Here is a 16,874-nt window from a genome sequence, read left to right on the forward strand (position 1 = left end):
AGTATGTTTGAGGTAAGAAGAGGTGATAGGTTGAATAGGCCACCTATTTACTTAGTTCAAAAATCAAAAACAATGCAAATGGACTATTTGGAACAGTCTTGCTTCACCCATGTCCTCTCGTGTTCATTTCCCACCTCTGCCCCGACAGGTAACCACTTGAATAGTTTGTCACGTATCCTTTATGTTTCTGTATGACACACAAGCACATGTCCGGCCCGTTGCCTTTTACTTCCCGAGATATTCTGGAGAGCTTTTTATTTCACTAACAGGCGAACTTCCTCATCCTTGCTTACTGTTGCATTTTATCTCATTGTGTCGATGTACCATAGTTTAGTTAACCATTCTCTGTGGGTGGATCCTTGCTTTAGAGCTAATCTTTTCGTTTAGTGGAGCTAGAACATACATATCAAAACACTTATCCTTTTAAAGTATACAATCAAGTGGTTTTTAGTACGTTTCTAAGCTTTTGTTCTACAGATAGTGATCCAGTGGGTAAACTTGGACATACATTCTTCCGAACCCCACACAAGTACAGTAAAACCTTGGTTTGCGAGCATAATTCATTCCAGAGACATGCTTGTAGTCCAAAGCACTTGTATATCAAAGTGAATTGCAAGAACCATTGGCTCAGTTGTGATCATGTGATGCTCGGTATCACGTACTACTCATACTGTAAGGCATGGCTCATTTATCAAGTTAAAGTTTATTAGAAATGTTTGATTGTCTTGTGGAACTCTCACAGAACAAGTTACTCACAGTCCAAGGTTTTACTGTATATCCATAGAAAAGTCCTTAGAAGTAGGATTTCTGAGTCAATGGGCAGATGCATTTGAATATTGATAGGAATTGTCAATTGCCATCCATTGATTGATATTGTACTCATTTGCACTCTTGAATATGAGAGGACTTTTTTTCTCCATAGTCATGCCCAGAGTCACTTTGCCTTTTTATAAAGCAGTGTTAACTTTAAAAGATTTTTTTCATGTTTTATTTATTTTTGAGAGAGAGACAGATCATGAGCGGGGGACGAGGGGCAGAGAGAGAGGGAGACACAGAATCCGAAGCAGGCCCCAGGTCTGAGCTGTCAGCACAGAGCCTGACACGGGACTTGAACCCGTGAACCGTGAGATCATGACCTGAGCTGCAGTCTGCCACTTAACCAACTGAGCCACCCAGGCGCCCCGCTAAAGCAATCTTAATTTTTAAGGAATGTGTGATGTTCATGAATTACCAGTTGAATCTAATATTAATTCCTGATTGATTTCACCAAGGCAGATAGGACCAGAATTTTTTTTAAGTTGATAAATGTTATTTTTAATTGATCTCATTAGTTAATTGGTAAAATGGTAGGCTGTGAATGTACAGAGCAGATTTCATATGTGGGGTCTTAAGTTCAGTGATTGCTGGGACCTTCATTCTCTCCTGTCATATAGATATGATGATGCTCACAGTATCAAAATTGAAATTTCCAGTGGATGGAGACCATTTATATTCAGCTTGCTCTGTAGTAGGCACATTCCTATAGAATTTTACCCTTTTGATACAGCCCTTCCAAATTCTGATGTTTTATACCTGTCTGATACACTGGACTTCCACTGAGCTGGGAAATGGTTATTTTTATAACAGAGCTAAAGTATTAATTATAAACAGAATTTCAGCTTCCATCAATCCTTGTTGACCTACAGGACAGGTCTATTGCTTTTTAATCTCATTAAGGTAGAATATTTAATTCCTTAGAGGTATTGTGCCTCTGTCCTCCTTCTTATACACAAATTAGCTTCATAGACTCGCCTGCAGAGATCTTAAGGTGGTATTTCCAAGATGGAGTCATTTCAAGGTTTGAGATATCATATGCCTTTGAATTATTCAAGGCTTTTAACAATGGGTTAATTTTTTTTTCTTTTTTTTGGCATTTAAGTATTCTATCTATAAAAAGGACTGGTAAAAGATTCATAGGAAAATGCAGGCTTTCCTGAGGTTGAAGTGAAAATTGAGGTATGGATTTTGATTAGATCTGTGGTGAAGTCATAAATGTGTAAGTATATGCCTGGAAATATCATTAGTTCTTTCCGTGTCCCAAATAATGGCTAATGTTGAAAATAGATGAACCACTTAACCAATGATTAATCTAATGGTTTGTGTTAGTAGATGGGTTCTTCATAAAGGAAAACTGTTCCTTGTTTAACTGATAAACCTGTCTTATCATTATGGATGAGAATAAAACCTACAGTCCAAGCAGAAAGCTTTCACTAAATAAATAAGACTAGGATTTTATATGAGTAAGATTTAGTGTTTTGTTTCTCTTAGATCAACTGGTTGCTATATTTTGATTCCTTTTTTCTTTATTTACCTTGGATAATTTGCAAAAGATCCAAAAAGAATTTAAGTTCTGCCCTACGGGTGTTTTCTCTGGACTACTCTGTGATGGGTTTGTGAGAGAAGGCTGCTTTCCTGGGAGAGGGGAGGGTGATAGTCAGGGCCCCCAGGTCTGGTTGAGCAGGTTGGTCACTGCATAAAGATAGTGTCCACTGGAGCAGGTAGGGGCTAAATTCCAGTTAGTGTTCACCAAGCCATGCCCTGTGGAATAGGGCTGCAATGAGTCAGAGCAAGGCGTGCCCTTTTCTAATTCTTTTTTTAATTTATTTTAATTTGAGAGAGAGGGAGAGGGAGAGGGAGAGGGAGAGGGAGAGGGAGGCGGAGAGGGAGAGGGAGAGGGAGAGGGAGAGGGAGAGGGAGAGGGAGAGAGAATCTTAAGCAGGCTCCACACTCAGTGCAGAGCCCAACGTGGGGCTTGATCCCACGACCCTGGGATCATTACGTGAGCCAAAATCAAGAGTCGGATGCTCAATCGACTGAGCCACCCAGGCAACCCCCCCCCCCACCCCATTTTCTAATTCTTATAAAGGTGCCGATAACAACCAGAATATGCATTTTATTGCAGTTTTATTTGAAAATCTGTTGTTTTTCTTTTCTGTTTTTTTTCCCTTTGAGAAATTTTCTGTAGTATGTAGATAATTCCTATGTGTATGTCTATGTGTATACACACACATATAATGCCATTTAAGCATACACACATACACGACACATACCCTCCATATATATTTGAATATAACATTCAAAAAAATCCTTCAGAAGGAAGCTGTCACCTTATATGTCTTTGATTCTTTATAAAGCACTTTACAATATGGGGTCTTCTCTTAGTTACTTTGTTTGAACAGCGTAGTACTATTTGGGAAGACATAAAAATGGCCTCAGACAGGGCTAGCTGTGGATGCTTTACAAATGTTCGCCATAAAATTGGGAAAGAAAAGTGAGGATGCTTTTATTAGTAATTAGTCTAGAGGTGAAAGATTACTTTCAAAAAGTAATACATAAGTAGATATGATATCAGATTAATGTTTATAGGATGAGTACATCTTCCAAATATCCTGACACTATGTAAATGGATACTATAGTTTGGTTTGGTATTTCCAGTGTTTAGTGTCATAGAAGGATTTTCAGAAAATTCTGTGTCATTATACAGACAGGAAGATTTGCTTTAGAAAACTGTATTGGATGTCTCAAAAGATGATTCCGGTGATGACAAAGACCTTGAGTTGAAGAAATATGTCAAGATTGGTGAATTAAATTGTTTCATGGAATATTAAGAGTGAATAAAATCATGATTGCTAAATTAATGCTTTATCCAATGTGTCATTTAAGTGTATGTAATTAAATTAGTACATTAAATAATAGGCATTCAGCTCATTTCTGTCAGTAAAAGTTTACACATTCAGGTTGGCTAAGTTTTCTGGGTATTGTTTTACTGGCAAAACAAGGGATTGTCTTATATTTTGGTCACTTTATATTCAATCACCTACAATCATTATTATTTTTGAACAGAAACTGAGGCTTCTTGAGGAGCTTGAAGATACCTGGCTTCCTTATCTGACCCCCAAGGATGATGAATTTTATCAGCAGGTAAGATTTTTTAATATTTGTGTCAATTTGTATTTATTCATTCTGGTCTAAGAAGCAGCTGTGGTCTGGAGAGGTTAAATGAGAAGCGAAATGGTCTGATCTGGTTATGCAGTGACTCCTTATCATCCCCAGAACGTACAGACTCCTTCACGATCTGCTCTCTGCCGTGAACTTAGGGCTTTAGCACAGTGGACTGTTTTTTCTTCCCCAACGTTCCATGCCTTTTGTACTTCCTTGCCTCTGCTCATTGTGTCTCTTCTGCATAGACTATCCTTTTTGTGCCTTTCTTGTTGCCAGACGGCTAAGTCTTCAAGACTTCACTTAGGGGCGCCTGGGTGGCTCAGTTGGCTAAGCGTCCGACTTCGGCTCAAGTCATGATCTCACGGTTCGTGGGTTCGAGCCCCCGCGTCAGAGCCTGGAACCTGCTTCAGATTCTGTGTCTCCCTCGCTCTCTGCCCCTCCCCTGCTTGTGTCTCTCTCTCTCTCTCTCTCTCTCTCCTACTCTCTCAAAAATAAATAAACATTAAAAAAAAAAAGACTTCGATTAAACATCCCCTTACCTACAAGTAGAGTTGACTTTGCTTTGTTGTTCTGAGCTTCTTGTACCCCGTGGGATACCTCTGTGGTGCCCATCGCATTGTGTTGCAGTTACGGGGTTCTGTGTTTCTCTCCCTGACTTCGTCAGTACTCTTTCAATTACAAGTGGCAAAACCCCAAACAAACTCATTGCAGCAAAAAAAGGGAATTTACTGGCCTTCTTGACGTAGAGGCCTTGGAGTGCCCGGCTGAATCCAGCCTCTCAAAAGATGGTATCTGATCACTGCTTTTCTCTGTGCCGTGATTTGGTTCTGCGCCCCTTGTGACTTCATGCTGGATGGGCTCTGACCTGCTAGCACAGGAGGACTCTCACAGCCCGAGGGGCATGTGGTTTGAAGCACATGGGTGGGATCTTAGAAGAAGGCAGTAATTTCTTTTTTTTTTTTTTTTTGGGGGGGGGGTCCATCCAGTTCTCCTGGGAGTGATCTCGTTGGCCTGGTTAGAATCCTGTGCCTATTCCTGAACCAGTCACTGTGTTCAGGTGGGTGAGACGCTCCTGTTTGCACAGCCCAGTTCATGCACCCACTCGTGGAGTTGGGCTCAGAGAGGACCATTTCCACTCAAAGTGCATGGGCTGTGAGTCAGAGATGGATGGTTTCCTTAGGGGACGATCGGAGTCCCCGTCCCAAAGAAGGAGGGGAAGGCGTTCTGGGCAGGCACTGATAGTGCACGGTCACCTCTGCTTTCCTCCTAGGACGTAAGCTCTTGGGGGTAAGAATTTGACCCCCTCATCTTTGTTTCTCCAGCATCTAGCGTGCACTTGGGTGTGGCTGATTCTCAGTAGCTGCAGAAGGAAGACAGGAAAGAAGATGTTTACCCATCTAGAATCCAGGTCCCTTGGCTTCCAGCTCACTGTCCATTCCAGGACGTTTATCTGTCATCTCCCTTCTCATTAGATCTTCGCTGTCTTTCACCGGATGAGTCCTTTTATGGACTAGTTTTTCCTCCGTGCGCCTCTTTCTTAATCCTTAGAGCTCTAGCACATTTTCTAACCAAGACATCAATCTGCACAGGCCAACCCCCTGCTTCAAACCGCGCGGTGGCCGCTCGTTGCCTGGGTCTTGCATTTGTAGCCTTATCTCTTAGTCTCTTTCATCTTGTTACGTACGCTGGACTTTTGTCGCAAGCACCTCAGACCAGCTGCGCGGTCGCATGTTTTGGGCCTTCTTGCTCCATCCCCGGCTGACGTCCCTTCGTTGGTGAACTTCTGTTACCTGTGAGTAACGTGTCCTCTCTTGTAGGGTGCTTCCCTGATACCTCTACAGCGCGGAGAATTGTCTCTGCTCCCTGTCGTGTGCACCTGTCGGACTTTGCGTGCACCTTTATCACCTCCGTGTATCTCACTGATTTTATTTATATGCTCGCCTCCCTCATCCTTCGTGCTTTGTACAGGGCCTGGCACCTAAGTAGGTATTTAAATAATTTGCTTGGCTGGATGAATGAATTAATGCACCAATTAGTTAATTCCAAAAGCCAGTCATATCATAACGTTTAGTGTGATTTTAATTTTGTTTTTGTCCATGCACACTCCTCTCTGGGGAGGCGGGATCTGGAAAGGTCTGCAGGATTTATGCAGAAATGTTCTAGGCCGGCGTGGTAGGGTTTTCGATCCTTTGAGCGTTTCTGGTTTTCCAAACTATCTTGAATGAGCACGTATTCTTTGGTAATCAGAAAAAAAAAAAAAAAAGTTTTTCCAAAGCACTTTCCTTAAAACAAGTAAACCCACAAAATGCAATCAGTTCTTAAATCCCTATTGCTATTTTCGGAGACATGATTACGCATGTTGCCGTAAAGCAGCTGCTGAGCCTTTCGGCTTTGGCATGGTGCGAGCGGTGCTGGTACACGACGAATTAAACACAAAGGTTATCAGCCGCGGTGCTCGCAGCCAGCCCAACACTGGGGGATAAAAGGAAACTCAGAGGCAAACAGAACAACTATCAAGGTGGCCCTTTTATCTTTCCAAGACCCACAACAGACCCGATAACAGGATCTAATCACTTTAAGTGTGCCTTATAATAAGGGCTAGTGCTTCAGCAAACCCTTCCTAAAGCAAATCTTTTCCCTTCGAAGACGAAGTATAAGGACATGAATAAATAGAAAGTTCTGACCCGACTCCGGGTCTTTTAAACAGGCCCTGGCCACAAGAATGCCAGTCCAGCTGCCAGTCCCCAAAGCAAGGCTTGCTGTAGCTTCTCTGTTGGGTCCGCGCGTTGACCCCACACCCTTAAGTGGGCCGCGTTCTTGCATTCTGCCCTCACAACCGCCCCGTTCACTTATGCCACAAAAATGTGTGCAGCAGTTACTCTTCTTCAGGTTTGCGGTGTTGGGGGGGGGGGTAGGTATTATCTTTCTCTTTTAGAAATTTCTCTTTAGGGGCGCCTGGGTGGCTGAGTTCGGCCCAGGTCATGAACTTGCAGTTTGTGAGTTTGAGCCCCCCGTCGGGCTCTGGGCTGACAGCTCAGAGCCTGGAGCCTGCTTGGGATTCTGTGTCTCCCTCTCTCTCTGCCCCTCCCCTGCTCACGCCCTGTCTCGCTTGCTCTCTCTCTCTCTCTCTCTCAAAAATAAGTAAAGATGAAAAAAATTAAAAACCAAATTTCTCTTTAGATCCAGACCAAGCTCCGTATCTGAGCAGCAGAGGTGGAGTTCAAGACCACATTTATCTGCCTCCGAAGGCCCACGCTCTTCCTGCCATGCGGTGCGCCTCCCAGTATCCCATACCTTGCTCAAATTTGAAACACCTTCAGAGACGGTTTTTGGTGTCTTCTGATTGGACCAGAGAGAAGAGAAATAAAACAACAACACACTCAAAGGAGAAGCGGAGGGAACTTCTGTAGGTTCACTACAGAGGATAAGGAGAGGAGGGGCTACGTAGTCTGAAAATAAACCCTGGCTTCTTACCCCTGGTGGCAGGGGGGTGCCTGGGGGGCTTAGTCGATCAAGCGTCCAACTTCGTCCCAGGTCACCATCTCACGGTTTGTGAGTTCGAGCCCCTCTGACAGCGCAGAGCCTGCTTGGGATTCTGTCTCTCTCCTTCTCTATGTGCCCCTCCCCTGCTTGTGCTCTCTCTGTCAAAACAAATAAAATAAACTTAAAAAAAAAATGTTTAAATGTTACCCCTCTTATCCAGAGAAAATGCCTCTCCCGTCAGTATGCCCCCTTGCTTTCATTTCCTGTGTCCCTTTCCGTGTGCCAGGCTTTTCTGGTACTGTTTGCTGTTCTCTTTACGTGTATTTGCTTCTTTAACTCTTAACCCTCTGAGGCAGGTTTTTGTTTTTGTTTTTTTTAAATCCCATTTTACAGATGAGAACACTGAGGCACAGAGGGTTTTAAAACTTTGTTCAAGGTTTATATGATAAGCAAGAAGTGTCAAGACCAGGATCTGAGCCCAGGCTGTCTGACTCCTGAGTCTGAATTTTAGTATCGTCCTACCGTAGCTCTCGATGCTTCTGGGGAATTGCTCTGCCTTCATCCCCACGATCGCAAATCTCCGTCTCCATCCCTGCTCTCCCTTGCGACTTCCAGTGCTCTGGTCCCAACTGCCTATCGGGTGGCTGTGCCTGAGCGTCTCACAGGAACATCTAACCTGACATGATCTGTATTAGTTCATTACCGACTTCACTAAACATGTGTATTTAGCTCCCTTACTCTATGCAGGAAATGTTTTAGGCATTAGAGATGAAGTTGTGAAAACTGACAGAAGACTCTTCCTTCTTTGAGCTTATTTCTTATGGGGTGGGATGGGAGTGGGGAGGGAAGAGAAATAAACAGGAAACTGAAAAATAAATGTCGGACGGGAACACTGGTATGGAGATAAAGTCCGTGAAGGGGCACTGTAGGTGGGGGATTGCAAATAAGGGGATTGCAGAAGGCCTTCTCGTAGTGACATTTGAACAAAGACCTTCTGGAGGTTTAGGAACAAGCCATTCCAACATTGCAGGAAGAATGTTCTGGACATAGGGAACAGCAGAGCCTCGGTATGTTTGAGGGGGAGCCCCTGACCCCAGCATATCTGGAGCGGAATGAGAGAGTTGAGAACAGAAGAGACGAGGTCAGAGAGCCATGGCCCCATGATACGGGAACTTGCTGTCTATGCTGGCCGTGCTGGCTGTGACTCCGAATGACTTGAGAGGCCATGAGAGGGTCTGGGGCACAAGTAGGACAAGCTACGACGTACATTTTGGTGAGGATCCATTTTAGGGGATCCCGCCGTTCATCCTCTTCCCTAGTGGCCGTCCCCTTTGGCCCGTTCATCAAGTCAGACACCTTGCCGTCCTCACTTCCTGCCCGTTGCTTCGAGCCCTCATTCAGGCGCTGGGCCCTGGCAGTTCTGCCTCTCTGTACTCCCTCAAGGTGTGTCTTCTTTTCCATTTCCACCGACATAGTCTTCATTCCGGCCCTCGTTTATCGTTTTCCACCAACACAGTTTGGGGGTTTTCCAACTTGGTGTTACCTGTTCCCTCTCCGGTGCCATCAATATTGCATTCCTATTAACGTGTCTGACCTGTCACTCCTTGCTTGATAAATTTTGCTCGGTCTCGCTTGCCTGTAAGGTCAAGTTCACCCTCCTCAGCGTAGCCTATAAGGCTAGCGACTACCTCTCTGGTCGAATCTTTGCCCATTGCCTAACATGGAATCCATCCAACCTTAGACTCCTGTCCTGCGGGGTTTCTTGCTACACCCTGGATCTGCTGTGTCCTTCCGTCCTTCCGTGGCCTGGTGCCTGTTATTCCCTGGGTGTGGAGTACCCTTATCCCCTTTTCTGTCTGGTGAGCACCTACTCACCCTTGAAGACCTTGTTTAACTACGACCTCTTCTGTGAAGATACCGGGAAATCCCACTTGTTTTACTTTCAGGGTGTATTAAAAATCTAGCCACTTCTTACCACTTCTGTCTTCTACACAGTCGCCAGGCTACCGCCCTCTCTTTCTCAGGTGGTTGCAGAGAGCTTTCTGTCTGTTTCAACACCGCGTCTGTAGCCCTGCTGTTTCTGAAGCTTGAGTTGGCTCCTTATGCTTTTCATGCTCAGAGCCCTTACATCACTCCCCGCCTTGTTCGGAGTGAAAGCCTGGGACCTGACGTTTGCCCACAAAGCACCCTGAGTTCTGGCCCCGGAGCTTCTCTCTGCTCATTTCCTGCCTCTGCCGCCCCTCCTCCTGCCACTCTGGCATTCTCGCCCTTCGGAGAATCAACCCAAGCACACTGCTGCCCCCAAGGCTCGCACTTGGTGTTCCCTTAGTCTGGAACTCTCTTCCCCGCCCAGGCGCCTGCCGGGCTTGGGTCCTCATTTCTTGCATTCTTCTGCTCAGATGTCACCTTATCAGAGGCCCTCTCTGACCAGCCCCTGTATAATAGCATTTCTCTCCTACTTACCTTGGATTTCTTTTTTTCCATAACACTGTCACAATCTAAATAAGTGAATACTAAATCCGTAAAATACTATGTGTATTATGGGCCATAGATACCAGGTGTTTATATGCCGTATGTATATATGGGAGCTCCTGGCTACCATATTGAAGTTTTGTCCTCTTCGTATTCCCAACACCTAGCGCTTTGCAAATAGTATGTGCTCAATAAATATGTGCTCAACAAATGAAAAATTTCGAGTCCCTTCCTGCTCGTTTATTCCTTGCTCCCATCGTAGTATATTCATATTTCCATGATGATGAGCCGTTCTTTAGCTAGTGGTTTTTATTTCTATCTGTACTGTTAAACTACGAGGTGCTATAAAACAGGAGCTACCTTGTTTTTATCTTCGTACTTATGGCACCTTGTATGGTGTCCGGTACATAGCAGGTATCCAGTCATTTTAAATTAACACCCAAAAGACGAACCATGCAATGAGTGAACAAACACCTCTGAGCCGCTTTGTAGCAAACCACACATCATCACAAGACCGGTCGCGAAAGCTGTGGCAAAGCCTATGCAGTAACCTCAGAAGAGAGCCTCCTTTGGGAGACTGCTCAGCATCGTGCAGCGAGAGGTTGGGCCAGATAAGTGTCCACCCCATTTGTCTCAGGATATGGTTGCCCAGTCATGAGCATGTTACAATGAAAATTATACAGAAAATATTATGACTGGTAATGTGTATATACATTTCTGTGGAGTGCAAAATACAAAGTGTTACCAGCAAACTCTAACAGCCAGATTAGAAATACAGTCACTTGGCATCACAGTATCCTAACACTTTTTATTTATTTTATTTATTTATTTATTTTTTTTTCCTTTTTTTTTCCAATATATGAAATTTATTGTCAAATTGGTTTCCATACAACACCCAGTGCTCATCCCAAAAGATGCCCTCCTCAATACCCATCACCCACCCTCCCCTCCCTCCCACCCCCCATCAACCCTCAGTTTGTTCTCAGTTTTTTTTTAATTTTTTTTTTTTAACGTTTTATTTATTTTTGAGACAGGGAGAGACAGAGCATGAATGGGGGAGGGTCAGAGAGAGGGAGACACAGAATCTGAAACAGGCTCCAGGCTCCGAGCTGTCAGCACAGCGCCCGACGCGGGGCTTGAACTCATGGACCGCGAGATCATGACCTGAGCCGAAGTTGGCCACCCAACCGACTGAACCACCCAGGCGCCCCTGTTCTCAGTTTTTAACAGTCTCTTATGCTTTGGCTCTCTCCCACTCTAACCTCTTTTTTTTTTTTTTTCCTTCCCCTCCCCCATGGGTTTCTGTTAAGTTTCTCAGGATCCACATAAGAGTGAAACCATATGGTATCTGTCTTTCTCTGTATGGCTTATTTCACTTAGCATCACACTCTCCAGTTCCATCCACGTTGCTACAAAAGGCCATATTTCATTCTTTCTCATTGCCACGTAGTATTCCATTGTCCTAACACTTTTTAAATGAAGTACCTTTCCCAAGTCACTTGAAGACTATCGGTTTAATTTCACTCTACCGAAGGTTCAGTTCCATTGGCTTCGTTTACGTGAGCCTCCTGCAACACTGGTATCTTCTTCATTTAACAGCAGGTCTGTCCTCTCTGTAGGACGACATCCTTTCAGAACTGTCCCTTGATGTGAGAGGAGAAGCAGTAGAATTTTCACATAATGGTGTCAAATAGGTGGAAAATAAAGCGTATTCTCCAGAAAACCTACCATTCATTCTGCATCTGTCGAAGATTGATAAAAGCCCTGGCATGTTGGCAATTTATATCTACGATGCCTTTCCAGCTGCTTATTAAACTATATAATTGTCATTTAGGTGACGGAATCTTTTGTAGACCTCAAGAAATATATTAGGTGACCAGACAACTATTAATATAATTGCATGACTGCATACTCCCTGGCAAAACTTTCATGGGATTAAACAACAAAAAAATTCTAACATACCTGAAAATCTGCCGACGGCAGTTCCAGATCATTGTGTGATATCTGATGTTTTACACGTACCTGTCCAAAACGGAAAGTAAACTTGCTTGTTTGGCAGAATGAGTTAATAATCCATTATTTAACGTTGAGTTCTTTCCCAGAGTTACTTGCTCTCGTTAAAGAAAAATTTAAGAAACACTCCGTGGTGTTTTTATGTGTCAGGCACTAGCCTAGTTACTTTATAAATAATTAGATCAGGCATTTAGGATGGAGGACTTTTCCCTTGGATTTTTTTTTTGAGATAGTGACCAAATGAGCCAGTTCGAATATATTATTTGTATTTATTGCATTAAAATCATAATTTTCTAGAGCCTTCAACAACGTTTTAAATCAGATCTAAATTAGTGCAGGAAGTTACATTGAAACATTTTTGAAAATTCAGGGTCATCATTGGGGCGCCTGGGTGGCTCAGTCAGTTAAACGTCCGGCTTCGGCTCAGGTCATGATCTTGCGGTCTGTGAGTTCGAGCCCCGCGTCGGGCTCTGTGCTGACAGCTCAGAGCCTGGAGCCTGTTTCAGATTCTGTGTCTCCCTCTCTCTCTGCCCCTCCCCCGTTCATGCTCTGTCTCTCTCTGTCTCAAAAATAAATAAACTTTAAAAAAAAAAAAAAAGAAAATTCAGGGTCATCAAAAAGAATCTCTTGGCAAATATAAGAAATGTCATGAAAATTAAGAATTTTTGAACACGACATTTTATCCTTGATTTTCTTTTTTCTAAAGTGTATTTATTTTGGTGGGGGAGGGGTAGAGAGAGAGAATCCCCAGTGGGCTCCACGATGTCAGCACAGAGCCCGACACGGGGCTCAATCCCATGAACCGTGACATCGTGACCTGAGCCGAGATCAAGAGTCAGATGCTTAACCGACGAAGCCACCTGGGCACCCGTTCCTTGATTGTTCTAATTTAAAAGGTATTTTAGATTTATTTTGGCAAATCTGAAAAATATACAGATGTCTAAAGAAGAAAATTAAAATTATGTCCAGGTTCACCACTTAGAGATAACCACCATCAATTTGTGACCGTATTTTCCCCTATTTTTTTTTTTCTGTATTTACATGTCTACATTTGTTTTCTGTTAAAGCTGAGATCGTATTGTCTAAATATCTGGTTATTAAATTTCTTGTTTAATAGTATTTTGTTATGTACGTTTTTCACAAAACAGTACAGATTTTTTCCTAAAGTGTGTTACTTTAGTATTCCATCTTGTATGAATATACCATTTCACCTCTAATCCCCTGTTGGGCATTTGGTGGTTTTCAGCTTTTAATCATAAATAATAGTATGATGAATATCCTTATAATCTTGGTACGTTTCTCTAATTCTTTCCCTATGAGAAATTCTTAAAAGTAGGAAAACTGGATGGAAAGATATGAGCATATTAGGTTCTGGTAAATTTTGTCTAACTGGCCATAGCAAAGTTGTAATAGTTTGCATTCCTGATTGCAGACTATTAGAGTATTTGGTTTTGCCTCACCAGCAATGTGTATTACTATGATAAAATTTTGTTTTTTGCAAATTTGATAGGCAAAACTAAATTAAATATAATTTAATACAAATTATGTTAATTTGTATTTTTTTCTGACTTTGGGGCAGTTCAATATTTTTCTGAATTGAAGAGCCTTTTCCATTAATTTATGTGATTTTCTTTATTGATATATATTTCAATATATATAGATAGATAGTTGTATGTGTATATATACATATATTTAAATTTGAAAGATTATTTATTTTATTTTTTTATTTTTTTTTAACGTTTTATTTATTTTTGAGACAGAGAGAGACAGAGCATGAACGGGGGAGGGGCAGAGAGAGAGAGGGAGACACAGAATGGGAAGCAGGCTCCAGGCTCTGAGCCATCAGCCCAGAGCCCGACGCGGGGCTCGAACTCACAGACCGCAAGATCGTGACCTGAGCTGAAGTCGGACGCTTAACCGACTGAGCCACCCAGGCGCCCCTGAAAGATTATTTATTAAGAATATTGTCCATTTTTGCCAAATAGATGGCAAATAGTTTTTTCCAGTTAGTGTTTGCCTTTTTATTTTATAATTCTTTTCATGTAGAATTTAAAAAATTTTGCATATTCAAATGTATCCACCTTTTATTTTTTTATTTTTATTTTTTTTAAGTTTATTTATTTTGAGAGAGACAGAGAGAGCGAGAAGGGGAGAGGGACAGAGAGAGAGGGAGAGAGAGAATCCCAAGCAGGCTCTATGCTGCTGGTGCAGAGCCTGACATGGGGCTTGAACTAATGAACCATGAGATCATGATCTGAGCCAAAACCAAGAGTCTGACACTTAACTGACTGAGCCACCCAGGCGCCCCCAAATGTATCCATCTTTTAAAAGCTGCTTATTGATGAGCTGTGTATATGTACAATTTACATACCATACAATTCACCTTTTAAGATTATACAGTTCAGTAATTTTTGGTAAATTGGCAGAGTGGTGCAACTATCACCATGGTAGTTTTAGAACATTTCCAGAATGCCCAGAAGATCCCTCCTGCCTCTTTGCAGTCAGCCTTCTTTTCCACTCCTAGCTCAGACCCCCGCTAATCTGCTTTCTATCAGTCTCAGACCTTTTCTTCTTTTACTCTTAGAAACAAGTCTTAAGCACTTATATTTGAGCCAGCCAAGGGCTTGGAGATAAAGTGGAGAATAAAGCCACTACCGTGTCCTTCTTCTGGGAGATTCAGGCTTGCAGGAGAGATTTTAAACAAATAATCCAGTGAAGAAATGGGCAGAAAACATGAATAGACACTTCTCTAAAGAAGACATCCAGATGACCAACAGGCACATGAAAAGATGCTCAACATCACTCCTCATCAGGGAAATAGAAATCAAAACCACACTCAGATATCACCTCACGCCAGTCAGAGTGGCCAAAATGAACAAATCAGGAGACTATAGATGCTGGAGAGGAGGTGGAGATACGGGAACCCTCTTGCACTGTTGGTGGGAATGCAAACTGGTGCAGCCGCTCTGGAAAACAGTGTGGAGGGTCCTCAAAAAATTAAAAAGAGATCTACCCTATGACCCAGCAATAGCACTGCTAGGAATATACCCAAGGGATACAGGAGGGCTGATGCATAGGGGCATTTGTACCCCAATGTTTATAGCAGCACTCTCAACAATAGCCAAATGATGGAAAGAGCCTAAATGTCCATCGACTGATGAATGGATAAAGAAATTGTGGTTTATATACACAATGGAGTACTACGTGGCAATGAGAAAGAATGAAATCTGGCCCTTTGTAGCAACGTGGATGGAACTGGAGAGTGTTATGCTAAGTGAAATAAGTCAGACAGAGAAAGACAGATACCATATGTTTTCATTCTTATGTGGATCCTGAGAAACTTCACAGAAGACCATGGGGGAAGGGGAGGAAAAAAAAATAGAGAGGGAGGGAGCCAAACCATAAGAGACTCTTAAAAACCGAGAACAAACTGAGGGTTGATGGGGGGTGGGAGGGAGGGGAAAGTGGGTGATGGGCATGGGGGGGCACCTGTTGGGAGGAGCACTGGCTGTTGTATGGAAACCAATTTTCCAATAAATTTCATATTAAAAAAATAAAAATAAATAGTAGTTAAATAAGTAGTTATGGATTGGCACGTGCTGTGAAAGCAGAAAGAGAAGTATAATGAAGGGGAACGGGGATACGTACGTGAGGGTGGAAGTTCAGGGAAGGATTCTTTAGAAAGTGGCCTGGAGGATGAGAAGGTCCTGGCAGGTATAGATTTGGGGGAAAGGGCCTGTCCGAAGGGGGTTGCCGAATGCTGGCCCCTTGAGACCTGTAGGAAAAGAGGCAGATGTAGTTAAAGGGGAAAGGCAGATGAGAGATCAGTGCAAAATTTGGGGGGGCGGGGGATACTTTCCCACGTCATTTGTACTCTTATTTTTGGAATGCTTTTTTTATTGTCAAGGTATTTACATGTGATACGCATATGGTTGTGTGAGTTTCCCAGGTCTTTAGAATTATTATTCTCCTGTGTTCAATACCTCTTCTGGAGTCTCCAGCCCCACTGTCTATTTGAGCAATGGCAGCTGTAGGTAGATGTAGATGTGTGTTTGTGTATTATTTCCAGCCTTCCTCCTCTCCCAGTCCCAGAGTGGGTGTGTTCCCAAATAAAGTTCTTGGGAATTCTCTTATTTTGTTTCATATCTTATACTGAGGGTTGTTTAGAAGAACCCCAGAACCGTTAAGACAGTATAGAGAAATTTCCTTCTGAACCACTGCTGTTGGTTAGATGTGCTTCGAACATACCGAGTGTTTGGGGACTTGCTCAGAGGATAATTAGTTTAGTGATAAAATTAGAGTGACGGCTCTTGGCTCCAGAATATTCTGTTGTTGCTTACTAGCTTACATTGCTCCCTTCACGAGCTGCATGAACAGAAAGTATGAGATTTCTCTTCTTGTTTTGCAAATGGAATAAGTGAGTATAGAAACTATAAATCCTAAATGCATCCCTGACAGTCTCAATGGCAATTCCCAGTGGTGTGCCCCATAAGTCTGCTCTTTGTCAACTTTAAGTTTATGATCCCCCACCTCAGATAGGCCCTCTGAGAAGCAGGGCAGTCCTACTGTCCCTTCCTAGTAAGGTCATTTTTCCGTATGCAGACTTGACTAATTGATTTTTCTTCCGCATGCTTCCTCAGACTTCCTCCATACCTTCTGTTCCCTGTGTTCTGGATTAGGCAGAATAGGCTAGATAATGCTGTAGTGACAAACAACCCTCAAATCTCAGTGGCTTCCCCCAACAATACTTCTTATTCACTTTACATATCATTTGTGGGTTGGCAAAGAGTCACTACCCATTAAAGTAGTAACTCAGAGATCCAAGCAGCCACTAGCCGGTTACTGTGCCAGAAAGAATGTTCTAGAGGGTCTGGCACCGGCAGTGAAGTGCTCCAGGCTGGAAGTGGCAGCCAGCATTTTTCACT

General features: G+C 42.9%; 1 protein-coding gene across 4 annotated transcripts in view; it reads left to right on the forward strand.

The window, feature by feature from the left end:
• The window catches only part of FTO (FTO alpha-ketoglutarate dependent dioxygenase), a 391,598-nt gene that overhangs the window by 107,601 nt on the left and 267,123 nt on the right, over positions 1–16,874 (forward strand). For all 4 annotated transcript variants that reach the window (XR_008423371.1, XM_019455928.2, XM_053906114.1 and 1 more), the window contains exon 2: positions 3,883–3,960. Coding sequence is in view for 3 of the 4 variants with exons in the window: in XM_019455928.2 (XP_019311473.1) it covers positions 3,883–3,960 (78 nt within the window). In the remaining variant the exon portion in view is untranslated. The remainder of the gene's footprint in view (positions 1–3,882; positions 3,961–16,874) is intronic.

This window comes from Panthera pardus, unplaced genomic scaffold, assembly GCF_024362965.1.
Source record: "Panthera pardus isolate Hobbes unplaced genomic scaffold, ASM2436296v1 HiC_scaffold_18, whole genome shotgun sequence".
Lineage (NCBI taxonomy): Eukaryota > Metazoa > Chordata > Mammalia > Carnivora > Felidae > Panthera > Panthera pardus.